The sequence below is a fragment of the Carlito syrichta genome, unplaced genomic scaffold (assembly GCF_000164805.1).
Source record: "Carlito syrichta isolate Samal-C Ts95f unplaced genomic scaffold, Tarsius_syrichta-2.0.1 Scaffold316024, whole genome shotgun sequence".
NCBI lineage: Eukaryota > Metazoa > Chordata > Mammalia > Primates > Tarsiidae > Carlito > Carlito syrichta.
In genome coordinates this window covers 704,984-722,988 of record NW_007260120.1, presented here as the reverse complement: position 1 = coordinate 722,988, position 18,005 = coordinate 704,984, and the positions used below count along the sequence as shown (strand labels likewise).

General features: G+C 39.4%; 1 protein-coding gene across 2 annotated transcripts in view; it reads right to left on the bottom strand.

Moving 5' to 3' along the window:
- Positions 1 to 4,150: 4,150 nt before the first annotated feature.
- TM9SF2 (transmembrane 9 superfamily member 2) overlaps positions 4,151 to 18,005 on the bottom strand; it is a 67,949-nt gene continuing 54,094 nt past the window's right edge. Inside the window, exons 13-17 of one of the 2 annotated variants that reach the window (XM_008073707.1) lie at positions 15,478 to 15,637; positions 12,529 to 12,680; positions 11,398 to 11,509; positions 8,432 to 8,603; positions 4,151 to 4,850 (exon numbers count right to left, since the gene is read on the bottom strand). In XM_008073707.1, coding sequence (XP_008071898.1) covers positions 4,783 to 4,850; positions 8,432 to 8,603; positions 11,398 to 11,509; positions 12,529 to 12,680; positions 15,478 to 15,637 — 664 coding nt within the window. In that variant the 3' untranslated portion in view covers positions 4,151 to 4,782. The remainder of the gene's footprint in view (positions 4,851 to 8,431; positions 8,604 to 11,397; positions 11,510 to 12,528; positions 12,681 to 15,477; positions 15,638 to 18,005) is intronic. The other variant, XM_021706807.1, reaches the window with a different exon arrangement.

The window sequence follows — 18,005 nt, the reverse complement described above, 5'->3', positions numbered from 1 at the left end:
ACCACGCCCGGCTGATTTTTTGATTTATTGTAGAGATGAGGTCCCGCCAAGTTGCCCAGGCGGGTCAGAGATCTTATTGTAGGCAGATAAATTACAGTCACCATTTTTTTGGGCTATAGGAGAAAAAAATATAAATATGGGAAAACATTTTCTTAATGACATAAATTAACCTATTAACGAGGTTTGAGCATGTCCTGCTCCCCATAGGCAGAAGGCAAGGGATTCATTGTTAACAAAGGTTATTCATTCTATTCATTAAATGCCAAAAATAGGGTTTTGTTGTTGTTGTTGGGTCTTTCTGTGGCCCAGGCTGGAGTGCAGTCACACAGCCACCACAGCCTCAACCTCCTGGGTTCAGGTGATCCTTCTGCCTCAGCCTCCCGAGTAACTGGGACTACAGGCATGAGCCACCATGACCAGCTAATTTTTAATTTTTTAAAATTCTTCTTCGGAGATGAGGTCTTGCGACGCGATGCTGGTCTTGAACTCCTGGGCTCAAGCAGTCCTCTCACCTCGGCCTCCCAAAGTGCTGGGATTACAGGCGTGAGCCACTGTGCCCGGCCGTTTTAACATTTAAAAAAAAAAATCAGATCTGAAACAAGGTTTTGGGCAACATGAGATTCATATGTTGTATAGAACTTTGAAGCAATTGCATTTGAAGCGCTTCTCGATTGTCTTGTCACCAAAACCTCTTGCAAATTCCAACGTGCTATAAACTTTGTGTAGTAAAACAAATTTGTATGACCAGTGTCTGAAATGGCTTAAGTGAGCTCTTAATCACTTCTCAGTGTTTTAAGCTATTTGAACATCACAATATCTGCTGTTTTGTCACGGCTGTAGGGTGGCTTTTACTCATCTCCCAGATTACAGAGACCACAGGGGCCAATGGTTCAGCATGGATAACCTTTGTGGTGGAGGCCGGGGACCAGCAGCACTGCACCTTGAGCTGAGGTTCTGTGCAGCTGAGGTCCTGTGCAATGGCAGTTTAGTGGCAGCTTCAGCAGGTTTTACTGCAGAACACGGAAGGATCAAGGGACCAGCCAGTGTCACACTGCAGTCTTCCCTGGGGGACGTTGTGGCAGGCTCTGATGGTGGAGGGGGCAGGCAGTCAGCCAGGAATGGCTCCGAGGCCTTGAAGGTAAAACGCTTGATACTTGGTGACTGACTGAAAGGAGATGCCCAGGGGACCCTGCTGGGCTCCAGCTCAGGGGACTGAGCAGACAGCTGGGCCCGGATGGAGATGGGGAGTCGGGAAGAGCTGGTCTGGGGCTGGAGGGACAGCAAGGCCACTTCTGTCCTTGGGGAGCCTGGGGGTCTGAAGGAGCACTGATTGTCCTGCAAGCAGGTGCCTGTGGCTGAGATGGACGTAGCAGCCATGAAAGTGAGAGTGAGCAGAGGACAAGTGAGGAGCCAAGGCAGAAGGGTGGCATGGGCAGGACAGCAACTTGCTGGGCGGGCAGAAGCGGGACCTCAAAGGGGACGGTGACAAGAGGCAGAATTTAGCGAGGGAAGAGAACTGGGTGAGCGGTGTCTCCTATTTTAACACACTTCTCCAGGACATGTGTCATGCCGGGACATGCTCGTGACAATCTCCTTGGGATTCTCTGCGGGTGGTTCAGGCCCAGACTTGGAGGACCCCTGCTTCTGGGACTTGGTCTCCAAGACTGTCATGTCAGTGAAGACCTCAGCCAAGCAGGGCTGAGCAAGGTGACTGCGACCCTTGGAGACCTCGGCAGCATTTCCAGAACCCCAGGAGGTGAGAGCCGGGAGCAAAGCCAGACGGGCAGAAGTGAAGAGGAGGAGCAGAGAAACGAGTCCGAAGCGTTTTTTGTCATTATAAAACTAGCAGACAGGTATGTTTTAAAAAAGACAAAAAAACGGCAAAGAGGGGCAGGGTCTCAACACAGAAAAAGCAAGAGGGAGCCCGTGACAGGAGGAGGCCGGTGAGGATGGGATAGTTGCAGAAACTGGGAGACACCAGGGGGTCAGACCGCCTGAGAGCCTAGGCGACCTGAATGCGCCAGGCAAGGCAGCGGCTGCAACAGAACGCCTTCCAGAAGCAGTGCTCAGAGCAGTGGCTGGATTAGGAAAGCTCCGGCAGGCGGGAGGAAGGAACCTCCCGTTTCTCTCACAGGATTACACTGGCGGTCTTGTGTCCAGTCTTGGCTCCATGCTCCCCTCCTTCGCAATCCTCTGCCACTGTTTCTCTCGGCTGCCCTCATGTTCAGGAAAGGGACCCATGGTTCTAAGCCACCACCTCCTGTGCCACAAGCAGGCCGCATCCAGGGCACCAACCTCAGCCAACCAGGGCAGCTGACCCGTCGTGGAGAAGGGCTGCTGTCTCCACGGTCCTCCTTACCTTGTGTCTCACCTTCCTTGTCACTGTCCCCTTCTGTGGCTTTCCTCCTTCCCAAGTCTCGTCCTTTCATACCTTGCTTCATTTTCCCCATCTCTTCTGTTAGATGTGAAATACGGTGGCCTCAAAGTACATCAAGAAAGAACACCACAACCATCAGGTGACTGGTTTTCATCACTAAGCTAATTCACTGAAGGCAAAATAAAATAGAAGAAACTGAACTTTGACCCATAAAAGCTGGTCTGAATTGAGAATTTTTTAAAACAATAAAACCTTTGTTTAGTCAACCAGCCCATCTCAACGGCCCTCAGAATTACAATTGGCCTCTGTTACCGCAACTCTGCATTTTCAGATTTAATCAACAGCAGTCAAAAATAAACTTAAAAACCAGTACAATAAAAAATACAATTCTGGGGCAACCCCTTTGGGTCCTCTCCCGCTGTGGGAGCTTTTCTGTCCTCTCAATAAAATCTGCTTTCTAAAAAAAAAATACAACTCTGAATTGTACCCATCTTTAAAATAAAAAAAAATTAAAAATGGTACAAATTAAAAATACAGCACAGCAATTCTTTTCAAAGCATTTACATTGTATTAGGTATTATAAGCAATCTAGAGAAGATTTAAAGCACACAGGAGGATGTGCTCAGGCTATTTGCAAACACTTTGCCATTTTAGATCAGGAACAACGGTACCTACAAAAACTAAACACACTGCAAGAGATGTGTGAAGTAAATTAGAAACTCTTCTATCTTAAATCCTCTATATGAGAGGTTGAAAGTGACTAGAGAGCCCTTCACTCTTCAAAACCAAATTGGCCAATTTTTTTTTTTAAAGAGTGATAGAAAATCATTCATTAAGAACCCAGCAGCATCATACAAGTGACAGCTAGTCATTTAGTTGTAAGTTTAATGACAGCTGCTGATGTGCTCTTATAAGTAGCAGCTGTGAGTCTGGAACATACTGATGAGTATTCGCCTAGATAAAAGCAGACTGATACCTCTGAAACCATCCCACATTTCTTCTAATTAATTTTTACAATTTTTTGTAGAGATGAGATCTTGCTTTCTTGCCCAGGCAACTCCTGGGCCCAGTTCCACCTCAGCCTCCCGAGAAGCTGGGACTACAAGTACGTGCCACCATGCCCTGCTAACTTTTTAATTTTATCTCTGCAGAGATGCGGTCTTGCAATGTCACCAAGGCTGGTCTCGAATTCCTGGGTACAAGCAATCCTCCCATCCTTAGTCTCCAAAAGCTCTGAGCTTACAGATGTGAGTCACTGTGCCCATTCCATCCCATATTTCTATATTCCACATAAATGAGCCTCAACTAGTCGGATGAGTATGAAGGCGAAATAGTGCATCTCATAACTCTAAGAGGCAAAACTGTGACATTTAAATTGAAATGATGAAATCATAAAGATGAAGATTTGTTAGTCATTGCTAATGTATAGATCATAAAACCCGACTTTCAAAAAAACTAGAAATACTGTATTTTGAAAAGCAAATCACAAACAGAAACTCCTTAATGACAATGTGGGTAAGGCCCACCATAAGCACTAGACTTGTACATAATTAATTCGTCCAGATATGCACGATGCCAGTTTCCGTTACTGCCTCCCAGTGAGTACTCTGATAAAAGCCCACAAGAGTAAAATTTCATTTAGACCAAAATTCAGAAAGTGTTACATTAACAAAATCTGATAAAACAGTATAAATCAGTTCCAAAACACCCTTGGTAAACAGACTTGTGTTTACACAATCTCCTTGAATATGTAACAGGTAATGATGCAAAGCAGACGTTTTTACAATATTTATTAAGACAACAAATTTATAAATCGAAAGACTCAGAGGCACATAGTTTAAAAGGCCAAGACCATGGGAATAATGAAGTCAACACAGAAAAGTAAGAAGATATGAACAGTTACAACCAATAGAAGATTTTTTTTTTAAAGCCACAATCCCCCGGTGAACACATCATAGGAATCATCCTTCAAAATTACCATGATAAAAAGTTATTTCCTTCAAAGAAAAATAATTCTTTTCACCTACCGAGCCTAGAAAATCTTATTTACAATGAACTGTCCTGCATTTCACCAGTATTATTTAATATGGCCTCCTCTATTCTGCCATTAGAAGTATGGAAAATTTTATAGCTATTATATTTACAAATGCACATAGTATTTAAATTTGCTCTTCATTGAGAACAACTGAATATATACTTAATCAAATCACAATACAAATGCTTTATAGTGTTGAAGACATATTTTGTGGGGAAAGGTGTACGGGAAGAGGTGTATTTAGAATTATGTTGTTTCCAAAGGATTCCTAGGCCAATAAGTCTGATAAACTCAAGGTAGTCACAAAAACAGGTCTTTGTTGATGAAGAATTTAATTTATTTCTGTTTAAACTGGACACACGGGCCTTCTTCAGTCAACCTTCACCACACTGTATATTTTGGTAACAAACCAAAAGCATGCAAAGAAGCCAATTGTTCCTACAAAAGAGAAAACAAAAATAAACCCTTTTTCAAAGGAAGTTTCAAATTTTACATAAAAATACAGGCTTGAAATGACCGGTTCCTTTAGAAAGTCACAAACTAAAAACTACTACCCGCCAGGAATATACTATAAATCCATGAGCTCTTCTGAAACATACACAACCACCTTAAATCAAGTTTCTTACAGAAATGGACAGAATTTTTTCTACTATCAGGTAACTAAAGCTTCCTTAAAATACACACTGCTTTCCTTACTACATAGAAAAGAACTGAAATTGTCAATTGTCCTGTCCTTTTAAAGAATGTCTTATAACAAAATGGAAAGCAGCTACTAGAACGTTTTTAAGGTAATATCAGATTCACAGAATTTAATGGGGTTATCTTGTAAATACAGTTATTGGAAGTTATCAGTTTTCAAACAATTTTAATAAAGTAACTAAAAAAACTTTTTACCAAATGCAAAGCAACATAATTAGGATAGTAACAAAAAATGCAACCCAGCTGAAAATGAGACAGCACAATCCCAGAAGACAGAGCCGCCCTGCCATGAGCTGTGTGTAAAGCCCTTGGACAAGCTCACTGGCAGCTCCAAGCTCAGTTCTTCATCTGATTCAACAGAGTCAACTTATCCACCCTAGATGCCTCCACAGACTGTGTTATGTAGAGTAAATGAGATAATTCATTTAAAATATATGCCTTGATTTTCAGGTATCTTCACAAGTCTAGATTCCAGAGAATTTGAATGCTAGATGGGACACTCTTTTACTGTGACAAAAATGAGGTCCAAGGTATTAAATGACTAGCTCACGGTCACATGGCTGAAAAGTAGGGCTAGAACTCAAGTTCATTTTTTCTGACCTCAAGTGTAGTACTCCTTTAAACTATATCATGGCCGGGCTCGGAGGCTCAGCCTGTAATCCCAGCACTCTGGGAGGCTGAGGCGAGTGGACTGCCTGAGCCCGCAGGTTTGAGACTCACTCGGGCAACTTGGCCAGACCTTGTCTCTACAATAAATAAAAAATTAGTCGGGTGTGGTAGCGTGCGCCTGTAGTTCCGGCTACTTGCAAGGCTGAGGCAGAAGGATTGCCGGAGCCCAGTAGGTTGAGGCTGCAGTGGCCGGGGAGCGTGCCACTGCCCTCCAGTCTGGGAGACTCCAACTCAAATCAAAACAAAACAAAACAAAAAACTGTATCATGCTTAGATTTACTAAACAAATTCAGAGACCCTGTTTTGCAAAAGAATGTATACTACATTGTGAAGATGTCTAACATATTTAAAAAATAAATCAAGGTATACCTTTCTTTCAGGATTATCTCAATAAATATTCAACAAGTAGGGGTACAGACATACATATCCCTTGTGTAAGGCTTCTCTTTAAATCCCTATAGCTTTCATCATTGTTTTAAATGAAACACATCGAGAACATATTAAAGGAGCTTTTCTAAATAAGAGACTATATGTGGGACATGAGCAGGGAGGCTTAAATGTTATTATACTCATTCTTACACTGTGCATGTATTGAGGCCTTACTATGTACAAGGCACTCTGTGTGCTTTGGAGTCACACAAATATGCCTTCTGGGCATTCAAAAGGGTCATTATTCAGACTTGGGCAGAGGCTAGAGCTAATTTCAGAAAAGCAATAATAAAAACATAAATATATTTAAATAACCTTATGTTTATTAATAAGCAAGTATTTTAAGATGATAGGAGAGATTTTAAGATAAGAAAAACAGTTTATCACCATCCAGGCAACTCTAAGAAAGTTAGATTTAGTTACTTTATTTTGTTCTTAATATGAGATACAATGCACATACTAAAAGTGGTGTCTTTCCTTGTGTGACAGAATAATTATTTGTTTTCTGTAAGATGAACTGACTTAAATAAAATGGTGCTGGTTTGGGGTTCTGAGGCAAATACAGACATACCCCACGCTAGAGAACTGCAAGGCATTTGAAGGGTTCACGGCTTCCTACGCAGAACCCCTTCCACAAAGGGAAATACGCTTAAAGTTACTGGTTTAACTGACTGATTCAATTCAATATGACTCCAGAATTCAGATTGCAAAATTTGTTTAATTCAATGGATAAAAATATAACCCTCTAAAGATAAAAAACAGTAACATTTAGATGATAGCAAAGCTATCACTATTTTATCACATGCCTGGAAAAACAACAGATGTTCCCTGTGATTGTTACCTTTTGTGTGTAGGCAAGGAATAAGGTATTCTATACATGCACTTACAGACACACAGATTCAGAAGCACAAAAATAGTAATTCCTTGTTTACAGGCCACTGCTCTTTGGCAGCCCATTTATTAAGATATGTGGCTATGGATCTAAATCTGTCATACAGCACCAAGGTACGCACACACACCCCATGTCCAACCAGTATCCTGGAATAAGAACTGATGTAAGTGTCTGAAGCCTGCTATGGGCTGGGACAGCAGCAAAACCCTAACCCGTGCTCTGAAGTGTACAGATGAGTGAAAAGTAAAAGTTTTAGTTAAAAAAAGTTGCTTTCTTTTTGGTCTCTATATTTTCTCATATAACACGCAAGACAAACTTAGATATATTTTTAGATGTCCATTTTGTACACTATGACTTTTTTGTGACAAAGAAAGGTCCCATAATTTTTTTTAGTTCACTCACCTATTTCACAAATGTTTACCAAGCACCCACCCACAGGGCTCTCAGATACAGAAAACTTTTATCTAGTTGGACAGAGAACATATATATAAAATAAAAACAAACAAAAAAAAAACCAACAAAAAAACCACTATCCCATTAGGTACTTGGATTTTTTTTTTTTTTTTTTTTGAGCTGGAGTCTCACTCTGTCACCCAGGTTGGAGTGCAGTGGCATGCTCATGGCCACTGCAGTCTCGACCTGCTGGGCTCAGGTGATCCTTCTGCCTCAGCCTTTCAAGTAGCTGGAACTACAGGCGTGTGCCACCACGACCAGCTAATTTTTTGATTAAAAATTGTAGAGATAAGGTCTCACCAAGTTGCCCACCCTGGTCTTGAACCTCTGGGCTCAGGTAATCCTTTCACCTCGGCATCCCAAAGTGTTGAAATTATAGGCGTGAATCACTGCACCGGCTGGTACTTGGATTATAAAGTGGAGACGGAAGCTTCTAGTTTAAAGCTTTTAGAATAAGAAGTGTCCTACTCTCTTCTCTGGATCACCTACTCTCAACCTCATCTTGACTTCATCTCCCCAAGCTCTACCTACCCCTAAACCTAAATAGCTCTCACTTTTCACCCCGTTTCTGAAGTGATCAAAAGAAAGACTGTGTGTATCTCCACAAGGTGAACAGAGGAAACCATGAGACATACTGGCCCACGTGTCCCTGGACTTCCAGCACAACCTTAACCCTGTTCAGTCTTCTTCCTCAGCTTCTGCTTTGTCACATTTACACCGTTTGCAGGGAGCAGGCCACAGTATGCCTGGTTGTGCAAAAGATTACACACAGCAGCACTGAATGGTAGAAGCCACCACAGGTTTTTTAAAAGGCAAACATTTATACGTTATTTGTCTAAATACTAATGAAAAGTAACCATTTTAAGTCTATTTTTACCTGTAAAAAGAAAGAAGATCAAAACCATGATCATGGTGTAACCAAAGTACAGGATGGTACTTGCTGTTCCTGTGATTTGCAGTTTTGAAAAGAAGTAGTGTATTGCATATATTAAGAAATAAACTGCAGTAAAGCCACTGGTAAGGAATGAACGCCATTGCCAGTGATAATCCTAGGCAGAAAAAAAAAAGAACAAGAATTACTTTCCACTTAATATACAACACATAGCCGAACAAGGCTAACAAAGCAAACACAGTGAGAGAAGCAGCCCCAAACTTAATTTTTGCCACCAGTTCCGGCTCTTTCTCCGATGGAACTTTGCCCGTTTTCCTATTCATTAAAGGTGCTAAGAAGCGTCCCTATCTTTGGCAGACCTATTTAAGGGCTGGCTAAAACTATACGGAAGAAGCTTAAACTGTTTATGACTAATAAAGCATCAGACTGTACTGCAAAATTTATGCTTTCCAAAGAAAAGCAATGTACAAATAGCTTCTTACTTACACAGTTCAACATTAATATTACTTATATTAAAGTCTGGTCAACTCTATATTAGGAAGAAGATTATTCTATTAAGGCCTGGTTGAAACTCATTTTCAGTTATTACTAACATAATTCTTAAAGGCAGATTACTGAAATAGCTCTTCTTGTTTAAGTGGCTTATAGCTTAGCAGAAGATCTTTTAAAAGAGAATGCTTCACTATCTCTCCTGCCCTTTGGAATAAGTGAAAAATAAACATACTCAAAAAGAAAACCAAGATTAGAAAATCCTAAATCCACACACAATACAAAAACTACTATAGTTAATCAACAAATACAGCAAAGTTGCAGGGTATAAGATCAACGTACAATAATCGGTTGTGTTTTTATATACCAGCAATGAACAACCGGAAAAGGAAATTAAACAATTCATTTAAAATAGCATCCAAAAGAATAAAATAGCTAGGAATAAATTCAACCTAGGAGGTGGAAGACTTGTGCAACAAAAACTATGAAACACTGCTAAAAGAAATGACAGAAGACCTAAGCAAATGAGAAGACAGCCTGTGTTCATGTAATGAAAAGACTTAATGGCAAAAATCTCCAAAGCAGATTCAATGTAATCTCCATCAAAACTCCAGTGACCTTTTTTTGCAGAAATGGAAAAAAATCAATCCTCAAATTCACATGGAATTACAAGATGCCCCAAGTAACCAAAATTATCTTAAAAAAAGAACAAAGCTAGAAGACTCACCCTTCTTGACTTCAAAACTTACTTCAAAAAGCTATAGTAATCAACACAGTGTGGTACTGGCATAAAGACATTGAACTAAAATTGAGAATCCAGAAATAAACCCATACATCTATGGTCAAGTGATTTTTGACAAGGTTGCCAAGACCATTACAGGAAAGAACAGTCTCTTCAACAGATGATGTCAGACAACTGATATTCACATAGGAAAGAACAAAGCTGGATAACTACATCACCCAATATACAAAAACTAACTCAAAATGTATCAATGAGTTAAATGTACAAGCTAAAACTATAAATGTACAAGCTAAAACTATAAAACATGGGGGTAAATCTTCACAACCTTGCATTTGGCAATGATTCTTAGATATAACACCAAAAGCATGTGCTGGGCAACAGAAGAAAAATAAACACATCTGACCTGATCAAAATTTAAAACTTTTGTGCAAAGGACATTATCAAAAAAGTGAAAAGATAATCTATAGAATGGGAGAAAATGTTTGCAAATCATAATCTGATAAAGGTCTAATATCCAGAGTACATAAAGAATTCTTACAATTCAACAACAGAAACAACCCAATTTAAAAATGGGCAAAGGACTTGAACAGATATTTCAAATCCAAAGAAGATATACAAATAGCCAACAAACATAAGTAAAGATGCTTAGCATCATTAGTCACTGCAGAAATGTAAATAAAAACCAGAATGAGTTACCACTCCATACTTACTAGGATGGCTATAATTAAAAATAAAAATTAAAAAAAAAAGGAAAATAAGTGTTGGCAAGGATGTGGCGATTTGGAATCTTTGTATACTGCTGGTGGAGTGTAAATGGTGCAGCCATTATTGATAACTAATTAGCAATACTAATTTTTTTGTTTTGTTTTTTAGTCCAAGTCTCATTCTGCACCCAGGCTGGAGTGCACAGGCACCACAGCCTTGACCTGCTGAGCTCCACCTCAGTCTTCCAAGTAGCTGGAACTACAGGTGTGTGCCATGATGCTCCACTATTTTTTTTTCTTATTGTAGAGACAAGGTCTCGCCAAGTTGCCCAGGCTGGTCTCGAACCCTTGGGCTCTGACAATCCTCTTGCCTCTGCCTTCCCAAAGGCTGGGATTACAGGTATGAGACTGTGCCTGGACTAGCAATACTAATTTTTAAGTCTGACAGTTAAAAAACTCAGCAGCAAAAATTTGCTATTCTCAGGAAATGAACATGTAACAGTCTCTAATAGTAATTTCTAACTAAATATACTGAACTAGCTTATCTTCATTCAATCCTAAAGAGGGCTACATTTGATTTAGAAATACAGGTCGATGCCGGGCTCAGTGGCTCAGCCTGTAATCCTGCGCCTTTGGGAGGCTGAGGTGAGTGGATTGCCTGAGCCCGTGGGTTTGAGACCCGCCTGGGCAGCGAGACCTCACCTCTACAATAAATCAAAAAATCAGTCGGGCGTGGTAGCGCATGCCTGTAATTCCGGCTACTTGGAAGGCTGAGGCGGAAGGATCGCCGGAGCCCAGTAGGTTGAGGCTGCGGTGGCCGGGAGCAGCCACTGCACTCCAGTCTGGGTGACAGAGTGAGACTCCAACTCAAAAAAAAAAAAAAAGAAATACAGGTCGATATTTATAACAAATACATGTCTTCAGAAGTTATTTCAATTAACAGTATTCAAATTGCAATATTCCAAGGTTATAAATACTGTCCACAAATTAACATAAGTCATACTGCTAATACATACCTCTGCACATAGGTGGAAATAGCAAAGAAGTATAGTTGCTTCAGAACATGTGATAACCAAAATGATAAACACCAAAAATAGGAAGCCAAACATGTAATACATCTGGTGTGACCTAAAATTAAACATGTCAAGATGAAACTATAAATATTTCCCTTTGAGACAATACATGACAGTTTTTCCATTTCTCTTGAACTGAAAAGATTTGCTTTTCCTCTTAACTAGTCAAACAAGACAAATTCTCATGGGTCTGGATGGTGATGGGGTGGGATGGGCCAAGGGATAGGAAGAATATGGCAGGGTCACTGGACTTGACCTTCCTGCTCAGGTGGACCAGAAACTTCTATTTATTCAAATATTGTTAGTTTACTCCTCCAATAGTGACTCAGACGCATTTGGTAAAAACTTAATGAAAAGGCAGAGCCAATCTAAGAAAAGGTTACAGTTTATCACATTTAAAAACTCAGTTGAATTTGGAAAATTATTGTAATAATTCAACTTTATGTTCCTTCAAACCTTGGTACTTTCTGTAACATTTGTCAATGCTGCCAAATAATCACAACATACTGTTACATAAACATGCTCTAGTACAGTGCCTCAAAATCACTACTATGAGCTTTTACAGGTGAACAAGAAATCAGAGAATGAAGAATGAAGAAATCAGAGAATGAAGGCATCTGGGAAGAAGGAAGTACTCTTAAGGTTATCTCTAGATCAACTCCTTCAATCCCCTTTTAAAAATGTCAGTCTGGAGCAGTACAGACTAGTTAAGAACATAGGTTTGGAGAAAACAGGTTAATTTTTCTGTCACATGGCTGCTGTGTAACACAGGTAAATTTACTCAACCTTCAAAACCACATTTCTGTCCCCATAAAATGGAGATAACACCTCATAGAGTTCTGAGAATTAAGTAAAAACAATTACTTAATTGTAAGAGTAAGAATAAGGTTTCAATTAATATTAGCTGATTTTCCCACATAGAAAAGATAAAACAACCTTTTGGCACTTAAGACTTCTGCTTATTGGAGAACTGCTTACATTTATAGAATAAAAACAGTGATTCATATAAACTATCAAAAAGCAAGTATTACATATAATGGTAAAGAGAATAAGAGGACTCTGTCCTTAGCTTACCAAATACTATTCAGAATGAAGAAAAGCTGTATAAAGATACAGCCAAAGGGCAGAATCCCTCCCATAATAATACCAGGCAAGGGTTTTGTGTAGAATGACTGTTCAGGAATCTGACGTGGAATCTGATTGGTTCGAACTGGGTGTTCAATGGCCTTCAGAAACAAAGAAAGGATTCATAATTATATATCTATTTTAAAAATTCTTCTCTGTACGAGATTATTTGCCTGCTTTTTCTCAGCTTCCATGCTGACACTAATGGCAATGAAAGTCTACTTAAGCCATTAAATTGAAATTTGTATTTAGAAGCAATGAAGCAGACACTATCAGGTACAATACTCACTCTGCCTACTGGAACAGTCAACACTGTCTCCAGCAGTTAGCCACTGACTAATGGCTTTAGACGAAGTAAGAAATACACTGGAGATAATATTGCACTTGGACAATAACAGTCAATAGAAATCAGCGGGCTGTAATATTTTTGCCAATTTTTTTTTTTTTTTTTGAGTCTCATTCTGTCACCCAGGCTGGAGTGCAGGCATGATCACAGCTTTGACCCTCTGGGCTCAGACGATTCTTCTGCTTCAGACTCCTGAGTAACTGGGATTACTAGCACATGCCACCACACCTAGCTAATGTTTTTTTATTTTTTGTAGAGACATGGTCTCATTATATCGTCCAGGCTGGTCTTGAACTCCCAGTCCCAGGCTCAAGCAATTCTCCCACCTTGGCCTTCCAAAGTGCTAGGATGACAGGCGTGAGCCACTGTGCCTAGCCCTGTCAATGTGTTTTTATTTGGAGGTGGGCAAAGCTCTCTTTATTAAAATTGCTCACTTTTACTATGACTGAAGAACACAAAAACAACAACGGATGGCTACACGAAGCTTTGTGACCATAAGGAGTTGGTGATGCTCACAACTGTTCTCTTTTTATCACACACTAAAAAGTAGTGCAAAAATAACTGGAACCCAAAGTACCCAAACATGAGCAGGAAAAGGGTACAAATGCAGACATTCATTTTCTTGCAAAGAAAGTTCAAAACATCCTCCTATAATCTTTGTGCTGACAAATCAAAATTTAAAACTTGGTATTTTTATTGAGACCATACTCCTATGGGCTGGATTATTTTTACAAGTAGAAATACATGTATACAGGCAGAGAACCGCTATACTGTTCTTCAATATTTATATTCTTACTTTACTTAGCCAGTATATTTTTGGAATTTTAAATACGCATTTAATCCATAGTATTAAAACTACTGAAGTCCTGTCAGTCTGCTATTTATGATATATAGATTTAAGACATAAATTAAACAAAGTGCCAAAGAATTGAAAAAGCGTTTAGCAACCTGGCATGACAGTGCAGTGGAGATGTCGACACAGCAACAGTTCTGCTAGGACATCCCAGCCCCCCTACAAAGTGCAATATCATTCGGTGTTTTCGTTAACCTGTGGACTTTCTGAAGAGCAGGAATACTGGAGTTAGAGAAGGATACTAAGGAGACAAGAATGAATTCTCATTTTCCTCTTACCCTCAGGGCAGAGGGGGCAGCAAAGTAGAGAAAGGCAGACAAGAGGATGGGAGAGAAAAAGGAAGGAAGCCTGGTCCTCGACTATAATCTTCCTTAAAAATCAATATTAGCGAGACCTCATCTCTACAATAAATCAAAAAATTAGCCGGGTGTGGTAGCGCACGCCTAGAGTTCCAGCTTGGAAGGCTGAGGCGGAAGGATCGCCGGAGCCCAGAGGATCGAGACTGTGGTAGCTGGGAGCGGCCACTGCACTCCAGTCTGGGCGACAGAGTGAGACTCCAACTCAAAAAAAAAAGCTGGGCTCGGTGGCTCAGCCTGTAATCCTGCGCCTTTGGGAGGCTGAGGTGAGTGGATTGCCTGGGCCCGCGGGTTCAAGACCCGCCTGGGCAGTGAGACCTCATCTCTACAATAAATCAAAAAATCAGCCGGGTATGGTAGGGCATGCCTGTAATTCCGGCTACTCGGAAGGCTGAGGTGGAAGGATCGCTGGAGCCCAGCAGGTCGAGGCTGCGGTGGCCGGGAGCGGCCACGGCACTCCAGTCTGGGCGACAGAGTAAGATTCCAACTCAAAAAAAAAAAAAAAAATCAGTATTAGCAGGTAAGCATATACAATTTATTTTAAAGCTTTGTATCAAAAAAACTGTCTCCTCTTACTTTGCAGTCACTTTTCTTATAGCACTTAACCCATCCTCTTTGCTTACTAACTAAGCACTGTACACTAATAACTTTATAGCTAAGGGGGAAAAATGCATTTTTTTAGATTTAAATAGGTAATAATTTATGTTTCATGTAAAAAAATCAAAGTTTTAGTTAGTGTATACCACTATTTCTTTCCCAATTAATCAACAGTAGGTTCCACTAACTTAAAAAACTGAAATCTAAGCTTATATCTGTAAGTATTACATTTCTAAGTAATACTACTATTTTAAGAACATTCATTGAAATCCAGATCCCACAGGACAAGTTTATATATTTTATATACTTTTTTGAGATCTTTCAAGATAGTATATGCTAATTTCCACAGCTAAAATTCATGTGAATAAGTTACCATCTATGAAATTACTTTTTTTTTGAGTTGGGGTCTCACTCTGTCACGCAGAGGCACAATCACAGCTCACTGCAGCCTTGATGTACTGGGCTCAGGCAATCCTTCCACCTCAGCCTTTCCAGTAGCTGGGACTATAAGCACATGCCACCACGGCCAGCTAAGTTTTTTTATTTTTTATACAGGGATGTCTCGCTGTGGTACCCAGGCTAGTCTCGAACTCCTAGGCTCAAACAAGCCTCCCCACCTTGGCCTCCCAAAGTGCTGGAATTATAGGCATGAGTCACCACGTCTGTCCACATTCTTAAAACCAAAGTATGCAGCAATATACTCATAACTAAAATTCATTTGAATAAGTTAACACCTATAAACTTACATTCTTCTTAAAACCAAAGTATGCACCAATAAACGTCAGAGGCACAGATATGCAGAACCAAAGGGCCAATATAGCAACCAGTGTTCCAAAAGGAATAGCTGCTGAAGATCCTTCTCCCCAGAGAATCAGGTTCATGATAAAGAAGTCAGCAAACACAATTCTGAAAGACACAATGGGATCTTGGGTAAAGTCAGAGTTAAAAGCAAAATGTAACAATAATATGTGATGAATACTACCTCTAGGTTTCTAAGATACATACAAAGAAAGTGGAATTGCCAAGTGATAGGGAATGTGGATTTAAAACTTTACTAGAAACTGACAATTGCTCTTCAGATCGGTTTTGCTTGACTTAAACTCCTACTTACAGCTTATAAAGGTTAGCTTGTTACATATTTTCATTACACTTAGAATTGTCAAATGTGTCATTATAATACATACTTCCTACTGAAAACTGCAGTGAGCATGTGACGTTGGTTTGCTTTTTAGGCTTTAACTTTACCTTTACCTTCTGTGGCGTGCTGGTTATATCCACTGCTCATTTCTCACTTGGGCTGCGTGTCTTGCCAAGTCATACATGTGAGTTATTTGTATAGTCTAGTTACTAATTCCTTGTGAAACATCTTGTTCTCCCAGTCTGTGGCTTTTTCTGAACCCAAGCACCTGAATGTGCATGTTCACTTCCCTTCGGTCTTTCCTCTGAGTACATTTTAAAAAACATGGCTATAATCATACAGTCATTCATTTACTTTTTACTTATCCCACAGAATTTTTAAATGCATCAACTTTTTTCCTTTGTTCCTTATGTACTTTAAGAGAAGAAAGTCTTTCCTAACCTGGGAGCATGAAGACGTTCTTCTACATTTTTGTTATGCTGTTGCATTTATGTTTTAACTTATCTAGAACTGATTTTATGTGTATGAGGTTAGAATCAGATTTTCTCCCTTCATAATCAGCTGCCCCAGTATCCTTTATGCAGTAGCTTCATGCAATGTGGGATGCCACATTGAGCATGCTGTCACGGATACACGGGCTTCTGCATTCTCCATCCTGGCAGCTCCTGGATATCTCCCAATAACTTCACCATATTTATCTTTTCATCAAGTGACATAGCAAATTTCTGTCTCTTACTAGTAATTAATCTTGTAGACTTGTCATACGGATCATGCATACTTTGAGAGGTTATTTCAGGCACTGTGTAGGTTTTCTGTGAATACAGTCCTCATCTCACACAGCTACTACTACTGTTAAAACATTTAATTAGTTATTGGTCATATTTAGGATCCTATTAGGTGACAGTTAGCCATTTTGCTGAACTTTTTATTAATTCTACATGTTTTGCGTTTTGCAGTCAAAATTTGTTAGTGTTTTTTGTATGCAAACCATGTGGTCTAAAAATGATAATATGAAATCCACTTTTTTGGAAAGTATTCCTCTTATTTCCTTTTCTTACCTTACTGTGAGTAGAACTTAAATAAACATGCCATAAAAGTGGTTTAATGAGAATGTCTTTACTATTTTGTTATCAATAAATGACTCTGATTTTGAATTAGAGATAAGTTTTTTAAATACAAGGAAATATTTTTCTATATTTGGAAACAACTGTCAATGCCAGTTTATTTACATCTGTTTCAATAATTATATGACTACATTTCCTGTTACTAAATTGTACTTCTATTCCAAGGTGAACTCCAAGTCTCCTAGCCCCTGGAATACTTGAGCTCTTAGTGTGCTATCTCTCTGTCTCTGCTTCCCTGCTGGTAAACACCTACCTTTAAAGGTGGATTGAAGAACATAAATCAGAGAAGGGTTGATCAGAGTCATAAAAGAAGAACTAGCATAGGATAATTTCTATGAAGCCAAAAAAGGAAGGAGTTTCAAGTATTCCAATGTTAGATAAGACAGAGATGCACAGACAAAGAAAATGGTTTCTAGATTTGAAAATGGGAACTTTATAAAATACGCTTTCAAGGATGAGTAAGTTTCAAATAAGAGATTTATTCAGACTTATAATTACAGTTCTTTGTAGTTTTAATTCAAGGTCTGACAAATAAAAAATATCATTCTATTTCCATTTCGTTCCCATATAAGTTTATTGAACATCCGTGATGTGCCAAGTATAGCTCTAAGTTCATGGAGCATAGCAATGAATAAATGTAATTCCTGATTTTAAGACATTTAGCAAGCTCATTTTATCAAGTTGGAATGAATACATTCCTATAGTATCTCTATTTGAAACTGATTTATATTTTGCTTCATACTATGTTTGATTGTCTTCATATCCATCTCCCGATTAAGGCAAGTATAAAAAGACACATTAACGAGATAATCTGGCTCCACCATGTGAGGACATAGCGAGAAGGCAGCCAACTGTAAACCAGGAAGAGTCCCAGAAATCAAACCAGCTGGCACCTTGATCTTGGCCTCTTGAACCATTAAAAACAAATTTCTGTTGTTTAAACAATCCAATCTATGGTATTTTTTTAATAGAAGCCCCAAGTGACTAAGATATTAAGTTATTGAATAAATAA